Here is an 18,241-nt window from a genome sequence, read left to right as displayed (position 1 = left end):
TGATAAACTTTTTCTTTGTCATTCTGATTTTGAAAAGATATTGCTAGATTGGTTTCTGGTTAGAATTAAATAAATATAAAGAAAGCTGCTCTTGAAGGCCGCTTTCCATCAATACCCCTGCGTAACTCTTCTTTGGTGGCAGGAGTCTTACAACATTGGGCTGAAAGAGTCATCACCGGCGATATCAGTACAAGCTCCCATGACGAGTACAGCTCACGATTGAAGGGGGGTCAAAGAACCCCTCACCAGGTCTGGGCATTGCAAACTGACAAGTTCAGTGCAACGGCAACTGCATGGATAACACAGTGGAAACAGCGTATGTGAAGTATCGGCTGGTTGCAAGGTGCGAAAACAGCTGAAAATAAAACGAATGGCCCAGGGCCCTTCCTCTCGAGAGAGCCTCGCTACAAGCCAGAGAGTCGCGGTGACACACACAGGTGCCTCTACGCAAGACTCGTTTCCTGCAACGTTTAAAGCAGATAGAACCTAGCTGTTGCACATTGCACTTTCTGTATCTCTGGGATTATTGTGTAATTTTCAAAATTTGACTTGGGAATGTATTTCTAGAAAGGGAACGCGTCCCATCCTGTGCATTTCTCACGCTTCAAGCAAAGTTATTCGAAGCTCCTTTGAAATGCAGCCGGAGGAGCGGCACCACTCTTCCGTGTGTACGTCTCCGGTATGCGTTATGCGCACAGGCTAAAGCTTGGCTGCGTAAAGAGCTGGGAGGGGTGGTTCTTTTTTTGTCTCCGCAGGTGGTGCCCTACTGGGGCAACACGAGCGACCGCAAGGTGCTGCGCCAGTTCTGGAACGGCATGCACCAGCTGGGGGGCGAGCGGGCCTCCTTCCACGTGGTGGTCACCTCGTACCAGCTGGTGGTGCAGGACGTCAAGTACTTCCAACGCATCCACTGGCAGTACATGGTGCTCGACGAGGCCCAGGCCATCAAGAGCACCTCCAGGTGGGCGTCGCCGTCTCTTCTTTCCGGACTTTCAACGAGCTTGCCGTCTAGTTTCTCGCGGTACTGCAGTAAAACCTCGATAATTTGAAGGCTGCCGGACCACGAAAAAATTCTTGGAAGTAAGCGGATTATTTTAATGAACTCAAACGAAGAAAAGAAAAAGAAAACAAAACAAACAAGAACTTGCCGCAAAAAGAAATCACCTTTATTTACCATGTTCATGAAAGATTACTTGGAGGTAATCACTGATGCGAGATTTCTTGGCATGGTAGTTCACCGCCCCAAGCGCCATGTTCTTCAGCAGGCTTGCAACAAGTAGAATACAAAAATTGCTCACCGAAGCTGCGAACAGACACAGCGGACGATGTTCACAGAATCGATAACCACAGCTAAAACAGGTGTTTTGACTCCAATAATTCAGACTTTATGGATATCCCGGACTTCATAAATGCACCGTCAGGGTTCCCATTGAGCTAATGCATTCTCGCAACCGATTTCTCGGATCAGCCAAGGCCCCAAAGTTCGATTTTGTGGATTAAATCGCTCATTCTGCGACATGCTACGCATTCTTGGAGGCTGCCATGTTGGATTTTCTGCTGTCTTCGCTTTTAGTGGCCCGCTCTATAGCCTCCCAAGATTGGAAGGCGCACGCTATAAAAGATAACGAGCGACACTCTTTGGTCTCGGAGGCCATGCCCTCCCTTCCTTGGTTGACAAAACATTCAGGGGACGGCACCTTTCTTTTTTTCGTTCTTCTTTTCGGTGAGCACTATAGTCCTAATTACTTAATGCGTGATCTGTTCATGATTCCACCAAGCATGCAAAGGGGGCCATTGTTGCGCCATATGAAATGTGTTCCCTAACTACCCACCCGCACACCCGCCGTCTCCTATCACAGTATGAGCATCGAGACACCTGGTAAGCTTGTACTGGCAGGCCCCTAAAGCTGTTTCGGACATAGCTGTGGTGATTTCAGCACTTGAGGGCAGTTAAAGGCATGCATTTGTTTTTTCCAGTGTTTTCGTGGTCCCTAGGGAGACGGAAAAATTGGACGTCGACTGTATAGTAAAAGGCAGCTAAGGACCTATTACTCTCTACTACAAATATTTCAAATTTACAATCGTGGACATGTTTTGCATTTTCTTTTTCTTCGCGCAGTGTCCGGTGGAAGATCCTGCTGTCGTTCCACTGCCGCAATCGCCTACTCCTCACGGGTACGCCGATCCAGAACACCATGGCCGAGGTCAGTGGCCAGGATTGGCTTGTCTTGCTTACTTATGCCATGCTCGGCGGGCAATAGGCGGTGTCCAAATCCATGCCCCAGTGACGGCTCTCTCGGGATGACAGAAACAGATCTCGAAGGGAATGCTTTTGCTGACTCCACCTATTGGTGGAAGCGATTGCTGGAGCTGAAAACACGGCGTGGTCGCCGTGCTTTAAGGCCGCCCCACATTCAGCGTTTCTACCGGCGTTTTTTGCCGTTGCGTCTCCCGGCGTGGTCGCATGAACGGCGCCAGAGAGGGCGTCCAGCCACACGAGCGGCACGCGGACCAGCGCCAGCGCAGCGTCGCACAATGTGACCAGATTTATTTTACCAGATACCTCCTAAGCTAATTGTGTAATATCAATTAAAAGAGCTGTCATAAGTATTCTTCAATGCAATACTTATGCCTTTTGCATAGTTTTACGCTAAATAAAATATTCAGGGCTGTGTAGAAAAATTACACAAGGCTAAGCTTCAGAAAACTGGCAGCAATATCGGTGTGAACATCACGAGCGGTCGGCGTGCGAAGCTGAGCATCGAGGGTTCTTTATTCTATGATAGAGGGGGAAGTAGGTGCTTTTTATTGCTAGACGCCATACGCCACATCATGGAAAGAAGGCAGCAGCTTTTGCTGCTAAAAAAGAAGCTCCTGCTTCTCATTTGGTACACCCGGCAGGACGATGGCGGCGACTTCAATCCACAAAACGTTTTTTTTAACACGATTCTTGTGTTCCTTGCGTTTGGTCTGCCACAATATCGGCCTTGCTTCTACAATGGCTATAAGAAGCTCGTTATCGATGTTCGCCGGTAGCATGATTGAAGCAACCAAACAAACAGCAATGGCGGCGCGAACTGCGAATCTGCGGAAGTTTCTTGCAAGAGTTGCCAGCAGCGCGGCCACGCCCTGCCACGCGCTGATTGGTCGGCGCTGTCGAGCCGCTTCCGACGGCGGCGGCGAGATCTGGTGTCCCTTGAGCACGACGTTTTGGCTTGGCGCCAGCCTCAGCGTCGACGCCGAGCGACGCCGGGTGACAAAACGCCAGAAAACGCCGGGAAAACACTGAATGTGGGGCGGCCTTTAGACTACGCTCATGCTGCAAACATGAGTGACGTTTTGCACCGCCCGCATTTTAAAATAACATTTGAGCTTCCATGCCTGCGTTTCTTCATTTAGGTATTTGCGATTAAGGTTGCAGGTAATGCTCAATAGCCTGGCAAGAGATTTAGAATTGGTGATTCATAGTGAGCCTCTCAAAGCTGTGCTACAGTACATTTATCTAAGCCAGTTTATCACAGGTGATCTGAATTACGAGGGGGTAAGTTCCAGAAGAATAAAGATTGGTTGGTGCACACATGGCAGGCAGTACAAAGTCATGATCGACAGCTTAACGTTATCCTTGGAAAGTGTACAATAATTGCGTCCTACCGATACTTACATATGGGGCAGAAACTTAGGGGTTAACCCCTTAAATGCCGCGACCAATTTCAAACAATTTTTTAGCAGTGCCGAATTTTTTTTAGACATGCATATCTTACGCCACTTTCTTCTAACACACATGATACTAGGAATGCCTGTTGCATGTTTTTACTGGTTTTGTCGAAAAAGAAAATAGCAAAAGTCATTGTGTATTATTTATTTGTCAAAATTGTAAGAAACTGCACATATTACACATGTGCAAAACTTGCAGAAAGTTCATGATGAGTTGCCTCATCATCGGCAGTTAGAGGGTTGACAAAGAAGCTTTAGAAAAAGTTAACCGTGCAACAAGAGATAGAACAAAAAATATTAGGCGTAACCTCGAGGCACAAAAAGACAGCAGTGTGTATTAGAGAACAAATGGGTGTAACCGATATTCTATTTGACATTAAGAGGAAGAAATGCATAGGGCAGATAACCGATGGTCTATTAGAGCAACGCAGTGGCAATTTCAAGGTAAGGAAAACATAGTTGAAGATAGTAGAGGGTGGTCCGATGAAAATAGGAAATCAGCAGTCATGGGATGGTGTCAGCTGGCGAAAGACAGGGGTAGTTTTAGGTTGACAGTAGAGACCTTCATTTTGCAGTGGGCACAAAGGTTAGACTGATGATGGTAGTTGAGGAAGGGGGAGGGGGGCCACACACGTTGTTTCTCCAATTTCAAGCGAAGCATGGAGTGTCTGTCGCTTGATGAATTCAGTCTTTGCAATGCGGGCAATCAATCCTAATCTTGCTGCTGCGTGCCCGATTGTGTCTCATCACCATTCCTAACATTGCGATGCAGCTGTGGGCCCTGCTACATTTCATCATGCCAACGCTGTTCGACTCGCACGAGGAGTTCAACGAGTGGTTCTCGCGGGACATCGAGAGCCATGCCGAGAACAAGTCCACCATCGACGAGAAGCACCTGTCGCGCCTGCACATGATACTCAAGCCCTTCATGCTGCGCCGCATCAAGAAGGACGTTGAGAACGAGCTCTCGGACAAGGTCAGTCTCGAGACTTGCATGGAGTGCGGCCTCTGTCAAATGAGCCCAGGTCATAGCAAGCGCGTACTCCTGTCCACCAAAGTCATTGGAGCACGGAAATTGTGAAGATGTTAAATTTTCTGATGACCTTGCCACGACGGTTGTAATTTGTTAGCAGCAGGGCGGTTGCATCTAGAAGCATTGACTGAACATTTTAATTAGCAGGCAGCTGCACAAACTAAAACAAGTTTCTTTTTTTCCCCCATGTTGAGAAAACATTTGTAGTTTTAACTCTTTCCCTACTGCGCCCATTGGGCATCGTTAGCCCGCTATCGACTGTTTGAAATGCCACTTTCAAGACCTTCCGTGCCACTCACGGACACGCTGCGCTATCGAATGTGAAGGATAACAGTTTTCTTGTTTTCTAAGCAATTAGCTTTTTTTTTCCCCCACCAGGTGTTAATTTTTAGATGCACTCAAAAATTTCACGATTATCAAAGTAGAAAGCAAAAATGGCCGCCTCCTTGAGCGGCGTGTGTGCTTCGAAAGATCACAGATTTTGTTATTCCGCTGCATCTGCAGCTCATTTTATCGGTGGATCAAGCAGCAGCGAGCCTGAGGATGCTGCCTCTTCGTCGGCCTTTGACTCTGAGAGCGGTGTTGATGACACAAACCAGCCCAGAACATCGGCGGCCGCAGCCCAGCATGCCCAACTGTAGTGCCTGCAGCTCAGTTTTGTTGTGGAATACCTGTTCAATGAAACGTTTTGATTCTTACAGAGATAGTGCCTATTAGACGGCAATACTACTTGCATATATCTCATAATTTTTGTTTAATTTTTTTCTTGGTAGATACGAGCGTGTCCTTACAAATTTGTTGAATTCTACCCCACACTCTTGACTTATATTTTTTGACATAAATCTTGTTAATAAAACTTACATGTGTGAAAAGCGGATTCATTATGTTATTTTCGTTTATGTATTACATAAAATATTGAGCATAGTAGTTCCTTCAGAAGAAAGAAATCTGGCATAACCTACAAAAAACACCTATTTTCCCCACGTTAGGGAAAGAGTTTAGGTACGCACATGCACATTACTGGAAGATTTTGCTTCAAGAACCCAATCAGCGGAGACCTGATTGTGCGCAGAAGGTTGTCTTGCGTGCTGTTGCCATTGTCGTACCAGTTCACCGTCACGAGGGGGTGGGGTGCATCCCAAGTGACCAATTTGAAACGGCCCTCTCCGGTGCTTGCAGATCGAGGTGCAGGTGTACTGCTGGCTGGCGCAGCGCCAGAAGGCCCTCTACCAGGGCCTGCGCAACAAGATCTCCATCGAGGATCTGATGCAGTCGTCGGGCGCCGCTTCGTCCCAGGCGCAGTCAGCCACCTCCTCTCTGATGAACCTCGTCATGCAGTTCCGAAAGGTGCGTGTGTACACGCACGTTGTCACCTCGAGTGACATGTCACCCAGGGTGACACGTCACCTGGAGTGACACGTCACGGGGAGTGACCCGTCACTGGAAGTGACACATCACCTGAAGTGAGACGTCACGGGGAGTGACACGTCACCGGATGTGACACGTCACCGGGTGTGGCACGTCACCTGGGGTGACGTGTCACCTGGAGTGACACTGCACTTATAAGGAGGGAAGAGGGAGGATCAACAGTCAACATTGCTGTAACTCTGTCATGGGAAAACAGCGCAGGCAACGAAGACAGACAGAGGAACAAACACAACCCACGAAGTGCTCGCCAACTGAAGGGTTTATTGTGGTGACAGCAAATGAATAGCGATAACGACCAAGCGTGAGGCAGCAAGAGCTCTGTCAGTCTGCTTGCTGCGCTGTTTTTGCATTAATAAAAGTCACGTTGAACTAACTACGAGCCCAATGTTGCCACACTTCTGTAAGATTGCAGTTGCCCTTAGCTCTGCCACACTGGAAAGGGTAAATGTAACTGAGGTAGGGTAACTTACCTGTAAATGTAAAATTTCGTGCTGGAAGTTTCGAAAGGTTATTTGTTTTACAATGGTTTTCTGTAATTTACGTGATAGTCAAACATTTCGTCATAAAAATCTCTCTACTGTTGCACTCTACAAGAGGTCATCTCCGACAAAATAAGAGAGACATTGGTGTCGGTAGCGGAACCAAAGGTATCAGTCCTTCAAAATACAGTCGAAACACGCGATAATGAAATCTCTTGGCAACTAAATTCTCATGACAATCAAATATTTTCGTATCCCCAACAAACGCCCATACGATTCAATGCATTTCGTACCCCTCGACAACGAAATGTCGCTGTACTACAATCCCGAATCAATCAAGTTTGCCGGAACGTAATTCCTCATATTACCCACTCGCTCAAGGCTAGAAGGCTTGGCTCCAAAATGTGCTCAAATGCGATGACTTTGCAATAAAATTGCGTAAACTATCACCACATTACACTTGCGTGGGCGCCGACATTTTTCTTTACAAGAACAGCCAAGCACCGGAAGTGATCGCATGCGCTAGAAACACGTCATGGACGCCGTCTTGTTTGTTGGTCGCCCAATTGAAGCGGCATGCATGTTGCTACCGACACGTGACGACGGTGTTTGCACACCTAGTTCAGTGTGTAATGTGCGCCTCGGTGAGAAAAATGCAGCAAATTCAAGGAAACCCACGTCCCGTCGGTGTGTAATTGCTTATGGCGCTTGAGATGACGGTCTCAGCATGGAGTGCCATGCATTGGGCCGTGATTGAGCGATTGTCCGGGCATATGCATTCCTTGCTTCAAAACGCTGGTTTTGGTGCCGCACGACAGGCATTGCGTGCAGATTCAACACCCAACATAGATTTGAACGAAGGGGCCGTAATCTGTATCGATCACCTTTGGGTATGCGAGATGATATCACTTTTGCGCTCAGCACTGGACGTGTTGGCGCCGACGGGCGACAGCGTGCGCTGGAGAAACGCCGCTGCATGCGTGGGGCGCTGTTGCTCTGCATCCGGTGCCTAGTTATGCAAAATTTCACAAAAGTGATTGTATCTTGGAAAGCAATTGACCGAGCATGCTGCTCCAAGGCAGTGCTGCCACGGCTGATCGACTCATACGGCACACTTCGTACTGTCGGCAATGCAGTTTTATATCCTTGAACAAGCTTGCCAAGGTAGGCTAGCGAAATTTTGACAGTAAAGTTTTGTTCTGCGACGCATTACCTATCTGTGCTGTCTCATTTTGCAACAACGAAATTCTCACAAGGGCGTTATTGCTAGGTTCAACTGTACACAAATTTCAGTACATCGAAATGCATGAGCAGTGCACATTTTATTGAAAGATATTTGTAAATGAACATAGTTTTCATTTTCTTTGAGTTAAGTGTGAAGAAAAATGTGAACCTCATTCTGTGTGCTCCGTCCCTGTGCTTGCAGGTCTGCAACCACCCAGACCTGTTCGAGAGGAGAGAAGTCCGCTCGCCGTACCACTTGAAGGGCTCCACGTTTGAGCTGTCTCGATTTCTGTTCTCCCGGGGTGAGTTGTCAAAAGAAGTGCCCCAGGAGACTTTGTCACAACCCTGTTCTAGGGCTTCTTCGTGCCTGTTTAAAAAATGTTTTGTCAGCAGGAGTAATCCGGGCGTAATGACTCGTATTTTAGGGATGCTCGACTTTCTGTGTCCCCTGGTATTTGTTTTCCACACGTGATGCTCTCTTCTCTTGACGCTCAGCTTCTCCACATGGCGCATGTGGTGGCGCGAATCGGTGTCGCAGTTACGTAGACACGATGAGAGATCGCGCAATTGCTGTTGTGCTACTTCCACCCGACGGCATAAAGCACCTGAGCACAAGACGACCTCACTTCTTCGTCTTTTCTTTTTTAAAATTTTTTTTTTTAACCTCTGAGCATTGAAATGCGTGAACAGACCATGTAATTGTCAGTGCACTTGGTGGGAAGGAAAGGCTCCCATTTGGTTTCAGAATGCAACACAGTGCATGATAAGACCACCCTGTTGATGGGCTTATGGTTTGACTGCGGAAAATTGCAAGCACCGGCAAAGTATAATCACTGGACATTGCGAGCCCATTAGCTTTCGAGCTAACCGAGTCCTGGTGAAGGCAAAAACGGAGGCACACGCCATGAGGGAACGTTTGTACCCTCCTTCGTCTCGCATGCAAACCTGTCACATCTGTGGCGATCGGTTATTCTGTCCCGACAACCGAGCACACAAGAGACACTTGGGTTCTGCTCCATTTGTTTCTACGGTCACCCAGTCACGTGTGCAACAATGATTTGCGCAGGCGTGCTAAGTGGCTGGAACGACCACCACAGCCGATGGCCCAACATCTTCCACCCAAGTCACGTGCACCACTCCATTTTCAAGCAAGGTGAGCAGCGTGGAGGAGCGTTTGCCGCGTGCGGCAGAGGCGTCCAGACGTGTCGCCTCATGCTCTCCGTCTGCCATTGCCTTCCCTTCTTTCTTTCTTTTACATTTCTCAGCAGAAGGACGACCTGCGAGCAGCTTCTCCTTCTGCCGGTTCGTCGGCCTGTCCCCCTCGGAACTCGCCAAGATCATGCTGTGTAGCCTGCTGGAGAGGTACGTACTCCTGCCTCTTCATCCTCTCGCCACTTTCTTGTCATTCCACTTGATTGCCTTGTGGCTGCGTTATGGCTACTCGTCTCTCTTGGGTTTTCATCTGCTTGTCCGTCTGCAGTTACATTGTGTGCAGCTTGTACATTGACCTGCATTTTCATTGTAACAACGCTATGAGGGAAGGTTTCACATTTATTACTGATTCAGTGTCTATTCAAATAATAAAAGAAACAGTAAATTTTGCATTCTCCACAGTGGTTCAGCGTGTGTAGGCGTTCCGCTGCTGTGAGCACAAGGCCAAGGGTTTGATTCCGGATGGCGGCAGCCATATTCCGAGGGGGCGGAACGCAAAAGTGCCTCTGTACTTGTGTATAGTGCTCACCGAATGAAAGATGATACTCGGCGTGTGTGGCTGACAGTGCTCACTATAGCGCCAGTGGCCTCTAGAGAAACTGGTGTACAGCTCGGACCACTTATAACGTAACTGCTTATAGTGCAGCACCGGATATAATGCGATCTTTTCTGACTCCCGTTTATCTTTCCATAGAACTCAATGTATAGGCATACCACTTATAGTGGAGCCACGCCAGATGAAATACCAGTTAAGTGGCGTTGCCAGAAAATCACGCATTCAAGCGAGGCAGTGAACACACTTCTCAACGAGGGCTGCTGATTGAGGCTCTATGAGGAGGAGACGCAGAGCGAGCAATCAACGGACAAACAACCAATGGAGATGGAAAAAAAAAAGGACAATGAATGTGGCGGAAGCGGGCTGTCTCAGCGGGCGTGTGAGGATTGCCTAGACGACGGAAAAGCCTTTTGCTCCGGCTGCTTGTCGCAGCTGCATGGGGTCGGCATCAAATGTGTGCACATTGCCGTCCTTGGGCTCTTAAGTTTGTGTGCGGAAAGTAAACACAGTTGCTCACTCTTTTTGAACATGGCACTTGGTCAGAAGGTCTCTGAATTTATTTGGCAGGCTGGAAAAACAAATTTCAACGGTAAAATGAATTTGTCGTTTTTACAACCGCAGCACCGCGGAAACAACCGATCAAGGCTGCGAGGGCGTTTCGTGTTTGCCCGTCACGACTGCACGTCGTCGTGAAATGCAGATATGTGGTGCACATGACCTTGACTCCACAACGCTATCGTTTTAAACTTTTTCGCAAATTCATTAGTTCGGAAAACTGTAGACACGTGAACTTTCGCCTTTTCCGCCAGTGCGTGTGCTTACAAACTTTTGTTATACATGTTCGCGGAAGTTGTCGACTGACCTCCTGCAAACACGACTTCACGCATGCTGTTGTCGCAGCAGCCCGTGCGCGTGATTTCGCACCAGATCCAAATATATTTGTCTACGGGTACAGACATACATCAAGGGCGAGCTTCCCATGACCGCACGCCATCTGAAACCCCTGCCAGCTAGTCCTAACCAGCGCCATTTCATCCGGAGCCTGTGGTCAAAGTTGCGATTTGGTGCAGAGTCAAAGAAATGGTTTGCGTGGCCGTATGGCACTTGGAAAAACAGGGAAACCGCTTATAGTGCAGAAATTCGGGACTCCTGTGACTTGCCTTATAAGCGCCCTATACTGTAATGCATTATGGTATACGGTGAACACAAGAGCCTTAGTGATGCATCGTGACTGCATTTGGTACCACCGGCAGCCACCCAGAACCCACTGGTGGCGCAAAAAATTCTGGCCTCCATGTGGTCCAGGTATTGAGTTTCGATTGCCGAGCACTGTTGTACACTTAGGTGCACATCCAGTCAAAAAGCACAGGTGGTTGAAATGCAGCTGTACCCCTGCACTGTTATGTCTGTCGTAGCCTCTGCATTGCTTATGGGATGCTACACCCTTTCAGTCATATGAAATCAAGTTGAACAAAATTAGTTGCATCAACTGCATTCAATATCGGGTCCCTAGATGAGAAGGCATGTTTCCTTGCGAAGTGATGCATTGCATTTTTTTGTAGTTGGCCATAGCATGCACGTGCTCATAAATCACCTGAAATGTCACCAGGTAGTTTTGCGATGGAGTCCTGGCAAATATAGATTTAGTTATTGTGGCCTTAACAAATATGACTTGCAGCGCATTAATTTTCTTAAGGAATAAGCACGCTCTAGGCAATTCCTGCATGCACATATGGGCAGGCAGGGCGGTTAGCGAGAGCTAGATGCCTAAGGACCGTTGATCTAGATGGATGTCACTTGCAGGTTCCTAGCCATTGTGAAGGAGCTGAAGGAGGCGCAGCGGAGGCATCACTGCTACGTCTGGCATAGGCACGACAAGGACTCCAGGTGAGGTCTTCGTTTTTTTTTGTTTTTCTTTCCAAGAAACAAAGGACAGCAGATAACTGGCAGCTGTCATGGCCAGCAGTACCAGTTAACCCATGCTGAGATGGCGAGACTGCTGATATTTTCCATCTATTTTATTGGAAACAGTTTCTAAACAAACAAACAAACAAAAGAAAAAAATGGTCTCGATTAGCACGAGTCTGCCACTTTGGGCGAACTTGGTTCGGGAGGCAGGCAGGCATTATTTGCCCAACAGTACGAATCAGCAAATAAGCAAAATTTCAGTGAATAACATTGTAATTGGTAGTGACTTTAGGACACGTGTCACAATTGTGGAATCGAGGCCCGTTAGGGCTGGAAGTCACCCTCTAGGAGGAAGTCAGAGGCTTAACACCAGCTTCAAGATAGCCTGCCCTTCAAAAACCTATCCCGAAATACATTGCTGTTCAACTCAGTTTTGTACCACGGTGCCTAAGAGAAGTGCTTCTGAGGAAAACATTGAGCGAGACGCAAATGCATTGCGCAGTGCTTTTGTTGCATCGCATTCGTGATGTTGCAACACCAACACATTTTGCCCCGGCCACTTTTCGTCGACAGCAAATCCAGCGGGCGGGTGTCTCCCCAAGACCTGCTCGTGAGCCGGCACACCCCCCTGGGCGCCGCGTCGGTGGCGCAGGGCGGCGTGCTGAGCCAGCTGGTGTTTGCCGCGGACCGGCGCTGCTACGGCTTCACCGACCACCGCATCCACACCATGGCCGAGACAACGGCGCACCGCGAGATGCGGCGCCGCAAGGTCCGCAACCCGCGCCACGCCCACCACCATCACCACCACCACCATCACCATCATCACCACCCCCACGGCAACGACGGGGCGGCTCCCGGTAGCAGTTCGACGACGGCGCCCGCCACGGGTGTGATGCCGGCCTCTCCAGTTTCGCAGCACCAAGCGACACCCGGCACGAGTGGGGAAGCCCAGTCTAAGGTACGTTGAAGTAGTGGTACCCAGAATTTTTTCATTGGTGGCAGTTGGCTTTTGAAAGCACATTAAAAAAAAAGCAGCAAAACAGTTTAAGTGGATAAGGTATTCTTCAAGAAGTCTATTTTCGTTGATATTGTGGTAATAGGCTGATTGTTCGAAGGAAAAAAATGAGGGTCAACATCACATGCTTAGAATTTTGCGCCAGTGCCCTAGCACCGGTCCGTCAGCATGACGTTTTGGTTTTGGAAGTAGGTTTTTTTTTTTTTTTGGTCCATATTGTGGCTGTGTAGAAGCTCTTGAAACTTTCCAAGTGTAGTCTTTGGCTCATTTGGAATACCGTGCAATCCGTCTTCACCAATAAAATAAACTAAGTGGCTCTGAGCAAACACCGTCAAAATCTGTGACATCACGGCAAACTGGTACAGAAACTTCAAATCAGCATCGCCAGCTGTCTTTTGTTTATGCTTCTCCTCTCTTACCAAGCCTTCTGCCGCGGTAAGAGTGGATTTTTTTTTTTTGCTATTGTTGAAGTGCAATTCACTGATACATCTTGACTTATGTTTCTCTTTACGGTCATATTAACCTCCTACTGCCAGAATTTTTTTGCCTGAAGGAAAAAAATTTTGAATTGTCCTCAGAGGCATGCAAGGTTAAAACTTCAGAGATTATTTTCACATTGCTTGCTGGCCAAGGGGGAACAAAAAACGTAAGAGGGCGTCCTGCGCATATTAGGGCCTTTATGTCTGCTTTTTTTTGCCCTGCATGTCCATTGCCTTTGGCTTGGAATGTGAAAATAGAGAGCTTTAGCGTAGCATACTTATATGAAAAGGCCCTGCATACACTGTAACATAATAGGCTAGTTCCCAAGTGTGCAGGCATAGGACTTAATCAAGAGCTTTGCTTCTTACAAACATCTGCCAGATGCCACATGAAGCATTACAGGTTTTCTGCGTGGCTTCTTAGCACGTCTACATTCGCAGTGGTCAAGGAACCACTTTAACTTGGATTTGTACTTGTTACTTGCTCTTCATGGAGATCACATGAACTACATGGTAAAATCATCTTTTGTTTTATCTCGTCTCATTTCTAAGACAATGGACAGTTGAACCTCTATGTAATGTAGTCAAATCTGACACGAAAATACCTCAGCTGTATTCGATATGATTGTTTGTTGCATCCATATGATCATTATACATTGATATATGCAGGAAACCTTTAGGATATTTAATTCTTTATATGAATATTTGACCATATTATCGATGATCTAGCCCCGTCCCTTTAGGCAAGTTGTCCTTTTTGAGCTGCTTGGACTAACGAAGGACATCACCATTGCTGGGAAACTGTTCAGATCTCTGTCTATCAGATGGCGCCACTGTATCTTGCGTTGACTACTTGTTGGCAGCGTGAGATCCACTACTAAAAACCTTTCTGTGAACACATGTGCTGCGGGTTTGTAGTGGTACTGCGTGCATCTGCATAAAAAGTGACAAAGCAGTTATGATGGCAGTAAAGCCGATTTGCCCTGCCCCTATTTCAGAAGCCGTCTCATCCCCCACCGGCAAGTCCTCCACCACTGCCCGAGTTCCCGCACCGGCAACGACCGGTTCAGGTTCGGGAGTGCATCCCAACGGACTTGCCTCGGTTCCTGGTCTCCTGCGTGGCGCCACGGGTGAGCTTGCTTTCTTTACTTGGTTCTTTCTGCGTGTCTTGCTCACAGAACTGGTCATGCCATCTGCCGGTGCCTTTACACAGTACTATTGCAAATGCAAGGCGTGCTTACTGGGGTAGCTGTAATAACTAGGACAGGCACACTAGCGCTTACGTCTGTCCTTGTCATTTGTCCCTTGTCTCATTCTGCGCTGTAGCCTCCGTCACAATCGTCACGTCACGCTCCCTCCTAGTCTTCTCCCGCCTTCCGTGCTTCTTGAAGCCACGTTTGGGACCGGTGGTTGCTAACTGCTTGCTTACGTCGACTGGTGGCTGCGCAGGTGACGGCAGAGCCCTGGAACATAGAGTGCCTGTCAAACCGCGCCCTCTGGTGGTGGCGAGGGGTGCAAGCATGTGGCAGCCCCGACGCCCAGCGGTGGTGGCGGACTGGTTCGATAAGCCCAGGACCTCCGGCTCCGGGGTTCGAGCCTCGGGACCCGCCGGAAGGGGGCATTGCGTCTGCCAGACCTTTCCACGGGTGGTCGCACATCTCCATACCAGGTGAGGCACAGGCCACTCTCTTACCTGCTTCTCCATAGGTAGAGGTGAAAGTGTCCTCGAATGGGCACTCTGTGAACGGGTGCCTCTGTTTGGTAGTCGGTGCTTGTCAGGTTACTGTGTACAATCTGTTGTTTTGTCAAAGGACCCTAGGTGGTCAGCTTCAGAGCCCTCCAGTATGGTGTCTCTCGTAGAGTCTCTGTTGCTTTGCGGAATAAGCAGGATTAACGAATTAATTAATTAAATCATCTTTAAAGTTCGTGCTTACCGGTGCGGCATGTTTAGCATTGAGCGATGCATCTGGAGAAAGAGGCAAGACTAACACATCCCTGCTTGTGTCTTCGTCTCTGTCTTCCTCTTAGTCAGGGCTAAACAATAAATCTTGTTGCCAACTGCAACTCTTATGAAAGATGCTGAACGGCTTGCCAAGCTCCTAAAATGGCTTTGTCTTTTTGATCAGCCCTCCTCGTGTACCCATTGAACTGATAAATTTCAGGCTCTTGTTTAGGAAGCTCCCTTGCGTCATAACAGATGGTTCATTTAATGTTTGCTTTTAGTTTCTCTAAATCTATAAAACCCAAGTGTGCGAGGAGATGATTGAGTAGCTTGCACACGTGATTTGAGCGAGCACGGTGATTCATTGCAACGTGCTGTGTGTGTGAGACCCCACCTCCTGTGAACCGCAGACAAGGAGACCCTGGTGACGGACTCGGGCAAGCTCCAGGTCCTGGACCAGCTTCTGCGGAAGTTGAAAGCCGGGGGCCACCGTGTCCTCATCTACTCGCAGATGACACGCATGATCGACCTCCTCGAAGTGAGTCTCCACTGCTTCTTCCTTGCAACCTCTCTTAGTTCATTCTCAGGTTCGTGTGGCAGCACAGTTGCCTTCCTTACTAATGATGACACAGAGAAGGCACACGAAAAATGAAGACAGGCTCTCTGTGTCTTCTCTGTGTTGTCGTTGGTTTGTGCTGTGTTAGAAAAATGAGTCTTTACCAACTGGCTTAGTGTAACCTACTTTAAGTAGAACTGCCTATGTGCCCAGAAGCACAGGAAACAGGGCCATTGTAGGCGCAATGCTGGGCCCACATTGGCCGTACGTCGGACATCGGGCAGATTCAAAATGTACTAGCAGGACTTTGGACGAGCTCTTGAAGTGAAATATAAATTTTCGAATACAAGTTGAATACAAATACTTGGCATCGAATATGGAAAGCTTAGATGTCCAGTGGCTAAGCGTGTTCTACAGGCGAAATTTCGCCAGCAGCATGAAATTATTGCAAAATTCATCACAAGATCAGACACACTTTCGTAGATTAGATATAAATGAATGCTAAAAACAGTGTTTGCCCCCGCACAGCCAGCAATATGTTTGATTTGTTTTGAATATTCGAACACCTAGTTGGAATCAAATACGAATATTAAAAATATGATATTCGATAATATTCGAAATTTTCCAATATTCGCACAACCTCTAGTTCGGAGTCCTGCAGAACCAACTAGCCCAATGTTTGACGTTGCAACGGACAGCTTTAAGGTGAAGAGCGCCTTGCCAGGCCCCGTTGCAAGTTTCGGTCGCCCATTGGAAGTTGTAAAACACCATCTGGGGAGCGTTTTACCAAAATATGTTTTCAATTTGGTTCCTCGTTAGCGGAGATATGAGAAATGTAAATGCCGCATTGTCACGGTGCCAGGAGGCGAGCGTCCGAGGTGACCTTCTTCCCCTGCCTTTTCTCCCTTACCGTGTCAGGCTTACGTGATGATCCCCACCTCCCTCTCTTTTTAAAACGAAGCTTTCTTTGCGAGACCTCCTGGACTTTCCAGGCTCTTGTTGCTGGGTGCTGCCGCTGTCTTGTTGAATAGCTCACACTTTAAGAAAACTTAGAGTTGCATGCCTGATGGTGAGAACGAACCACGGTTCCCTAGTACAACTGCTCGCTGCTCTAACCATTAGGCCACAATGGCACATGTACTTTTATCTAATCGAAAGTTCGACGCAAGCCCGTCTGGTCGGAATGGAACATGACAAAAAAAGATTAAAAAGACATTAAGAACAAGGCATTTTGGTTTTTGGGAACAAGGCTTCCGTATGAAAGCAGAAACGTCTTGTTTTTAAAGTCCTTTTTTTGTGCGGGGCCCGTCTACGTCTTTCTTTGTCACAAATTTTTTATCATGCCAATTCCAACCAGCTCTTTGAGATGATCGCTGCAGGTGTCACATTGCGTAGCACGGGTGCCCGAGAGCGCACATGCCAGTTTTTTATTATGCCAAAAAGGCAGGAAAGAAATGGTGCAAACTTATAGCATCTGATCAATGGCTTCATGAAAGCTTTTCTTCACGTAGATTCCAACATGTAGATTCACGTAGATTTCAAGAAGGGGCCAAGCAGCACCTCCCCCCCCCCCCCTTGACTTTAAGCACTGCTTTTGCCCATTTCGCCTAACTAGCAATGATCCTGTTAAAATTGGATCACTTTTCTGTCTCCGCAATCACATTATAGCAGTGCTCATTTTTAGACAAATTTTGTGTCAGTGACTGCTAACAGCATCGTACATGTAGCGTAATGCACCTAAATGAATTTCATGTGGAAGCAGGCAGAGTGAGAGCACAAGGCACCATATCAAATAAAAGATAGCAAATAAGTATGCACCAGACTCAAACAGTAAGATTGTGTCCCATCTATTGAGATCTTCCCTTTGCGTCGGTCTTCACTGTCTTGCCTCGTCGTGCAGGAGTATATGTGGCACCGCAAGCACACGTACATGCGGTTGGACGGTTCCTCCAAGATCTCCGACCGGAGGGACATGGTCGCTGACTTCCAGGCCAGGTACGACTCATTTCCTCCAACTCAGTTCCTTTGGCTCGGTTCCTCCGGCCTGTGCTTGGGTCTTGGCATCGTGCCATAGTGACTGGAATGAAGGCAACACTGAAGGCAAACACTGGACCAATCAACTAATCATTCAATTGGCCAGTCAATCGGTCAATCAGTCAACCTTCTTTAAGTTCACAGTAGCCATACATGTACCGGCATTTCTCCCTGCAACTAGAAAGCTTTTTCGCTTGCTACTGCTGTATTCGTGCTCAAAATACACTGTTTTCGTTCCATGTCATTCGGTATAACACAGGGCACTGCTAATGGCCTGGTTTGTCACTAAAAATCTACATATGTGCCTTCATCTAGGCCTCTTGGTGTCTACATCGCAACCCCCAGCGATTAATGGAAGCTAATCACGAAGGCCATGCTTTGCCATGCTGCCGAGGCCAGAAGGGACATAGCTGTCATGTTTTAAATAGCATCACTCACTCTGAGACGCACAGGCAACAGATTTGCGTTTTTTTTTCTTGGAATCCAGGCAAGTTACGGTGCCCACTGTTAAATTGAATGATCCGGCCCATGAAGTGCGGTCTTGCTTCGAAGTTTGAACTAGAACAGGGCAGCAGTGCAAGCAGGATTCCCTTCTCCCCCTTTTTTAAAATTATCATTATAAATGATTTGAAGGAAAAAAAAAATCAAGCCTCTGTGCGGG

At 47.7% G+C, this 18,241-nt stretch overlaps 1 protein-coding gene across 2 annotated transcripts in view; it reads left to right on the top strand.

The window, feature by feature from the left end:
* Ino80 (chromatin-remodeling ATPase INO80) overlaps positions 1–18,241 on the top strand; it is an 87,609-nt gene that overhangs the window by 27,523 nt on the left and 41,845 nt on the right. The window contains exons 14-26 of one of the 2 annotated variants that reach the window (XM_075675168.1): positions 756–961; positions 2,120–2,204; positions 4,487–4,690; positions 5,927–6,094; positions 8,081–8,180; positions 8,945–9,031; positions 9,147–9,240; positions 11,450–11,533; positions 12,128–12,512; positions 14,047–14,178; positions 14,498–14,717; positions 15,401–15,528; positions 17,447–17,541. In XM_075675168.1, the coding sequence (XP_075531283.1) occupies positions 756–961; positions 2,120–2,204; positions 4,487–4,690; positions 5,927–6,094; positions 8,081–8,180; positions 8,945–9,031; positions 9,147–9,240; positions 11,450–11,533; positions 12,128–12,512; positions 14,047–14,178; positions 14,498–14,717; positions 15,401–15,528; positions 17,447–17,541 (1,988 nt within the window). Of the gene's footprint in view, positions 1–755; positions 962–2,119; positions 2,205–4,486; positions 4,691–5,926; positions 6,095–8,080; positions 8,181–8,944; positions 9,032–9,143; positions 9,241–11,449; positions 11,534–12,127; positions 12,513–14,046; positions 14,179–14,497; positions 14,718–15,400; positions 15,529–17,446; positions 17,542–18,241 lie in introns of both variants that reach the window. The other variant, XM_075675167.1, reaches the window with a different exon arrangement.

The sequence above is a fragment of the Dermacentor variabilis genome, chromosome 11 (genome assembly GCF_050947875.1).
Source record: "Dermacentor variabilis isolate Ectoservices chromosome 11, ASM5094787v1, whole genome shotgun sequence".
Lineage (NCBI taxonomy): Eukaryota > Metazoa > Arthropoda > Arachnida > Ixodida > Ixodidae > Dermacentor > Dermacentor variabilis.
Note: the sequence above shows the minus strand (reverse complement) of the source record. Positions and strands in the feature narration are given on the sequence as shown.